The 1,753-nt window shown below is 34.8% G+C and overlaps 1 protein-coding gene across 1 annotated transcript; it reads left to right on the top strand.

Annotated features, from left to right (window-relative positions):
- The first annotated feature begins 303 nt into the window (after window positions 1-303).
- On the top strand, window positions 304-1,284 carry LOC128553643 (toll-like receptor 4). The gene has a single exon (XM_053534818.1). It carries the CDS (start codon window positions 304-306, stop codon window positions 1,282-1,284), a length of 981 nt encoding a protein of 326 aa, XP_053390793.1.
- Window positions 1,285-1,753: the final 469 nt, after the last annotated feature.

Genomic DNA, 1,753 nt, shown 5'->3' on the forward strand with positions numbered 1-1,753 from the left:
TTCTCCTTCATCGTTTGATATTAAAAAAACAACAACTTCAAGTATTTGGACTTGCATGTAGACCATTTCTGTAACAACTGCATTGCGTCCAGTTTAGAAAAAGTAGACGTCTTGTATAATGGACTACAGTTCATAAATCCTTTGCTTGCACATTTTGCCCCAAACATTAAGATATTGGATCTGTCCTTTAATCAGCATTTTAGAATGGCCAAAAATAATGGTTCCTTATTTAAAACTTCATTAAAGTCGTTGTCACATTTACAATATATAAGTGTGTAAGCAAACAACTTAAACACAATCCCAATGGAAATGTTTAGTGCCAATGTTGATTTGGATACAATTGATCTTTCAAGTAACAAATTGCGCCAGGTGACGTTTTTATTGAAACATCTAGGAAAACTTCAAGTTCTCAATTTACGAAATAACTTGATACACATTCTTGACGAAATATCGATGAGTCATTTGGACTCCATATATGATATACCGAGACACAATGACAGCTATCCTTCATTAATTCTAATGGGTAATAACCTGTCCTGTTCAACATGTGATGCTAACACATTCATTAAATGGCTGCTAGGAACAAAGATACTAAATATAACTTCGCAAAATCTCACTTGCACCAACGAAAATGGCAAGCAAACAACTATTGAACAAAGCACATTAGGCCTACTGAAAAAGGTGTGTTACTTTACATTTCACAATGCTATCATATGCGTCTCAGTTGCATTTATTTCTGTTATTATGGCTATTGCATCTGTTAAAGCATGCAAAATATGGCACCGTTATGAGGTAATTCAACGACTTCGAGTAGGCAATAACCAATATAGGCATGCCGCACTTCTTGTTTACCACGAAGATGACACCTCATTTGTTAAAGGAAGTTTAGTTAAAGGTCTGAAAGATAAATTAAGAAGTGTTACCAATATCGAAAATGAAAATCTTATAAAGGAAAGCGAAGACGTGGAACCAGGGCATTCTTTCGGAACAGAACTAGGAGATGTTGTAAATAGATCGTCAGTTGTTATTGCTGTTGCATCATCACTTTTCTGTGAGGATCATAGGTACAGCCGAATCATTGAAGAAGCACTAGAGATTGGAAAACCGATCATACTTTTTCTGATTGACGGGTCTGGTATTGATAGGAAGAACATGACATCTGTAATGAAACAACTGCTTAGGGTAAAGCCAAGATTTGTATGGAAGATAGAAACAGATGGTCAAAGGAAAATGAAAACAACCTGGAGAAATGTTTGCAACACTATTTTAGACTATATAAAATAAACATGTAGGTGTAAATAGCTTAATATGGTTCCGCCGAAAACAAGACAGGGATATGTACAGGTTTAAAAGGATTAAAGTCACGCGAAAATCCTCGACTTCGTAAACGTGTATCTGTACTTTTTAATTTGAAAACTTGGACAAGATTCATTTAATAATGATTGAAATGAAAACAGTATAGATAGGTGTAATTGCAAATACGTAGATATAAATGTCGTCAAAATTTATGTCTCCTTTATATATCATTATTTAAAGAGCCACATTTCAGTTCTAACAGGTTTTACTTCGGTTAAAGCATGTGAAAAATGGCACCGTGATCAGGTAACTAAGCGACTTCAAGATGGTCATGGAAATTACTAGTATTCTGCACTTCATGTTCACCACCATGATGAAAACACATTTGTTAAAAATTACGTAGCCTGACAATTGGAAACGGAAATAATAATCGTCACTAAAAGCGAAGACGTGGATC

Source organism: Mercenaria mercenaria, unplaced genomic scaffold (genome assembly GCF_021730395.1).
Source record: "Mercenaria mercenaria strain notata unplaced genomic scaffold, MADL_Memer_1 contig_4138, whole genome shotgun sequence".
Classification (NCBI taxonomy): domain Eukaryota; kingdom Metazoa; phylum Mollusca; class Bivalvia; order Venerida; family Veneridae; genus Mercenaria; species Mercenaria mercenaria.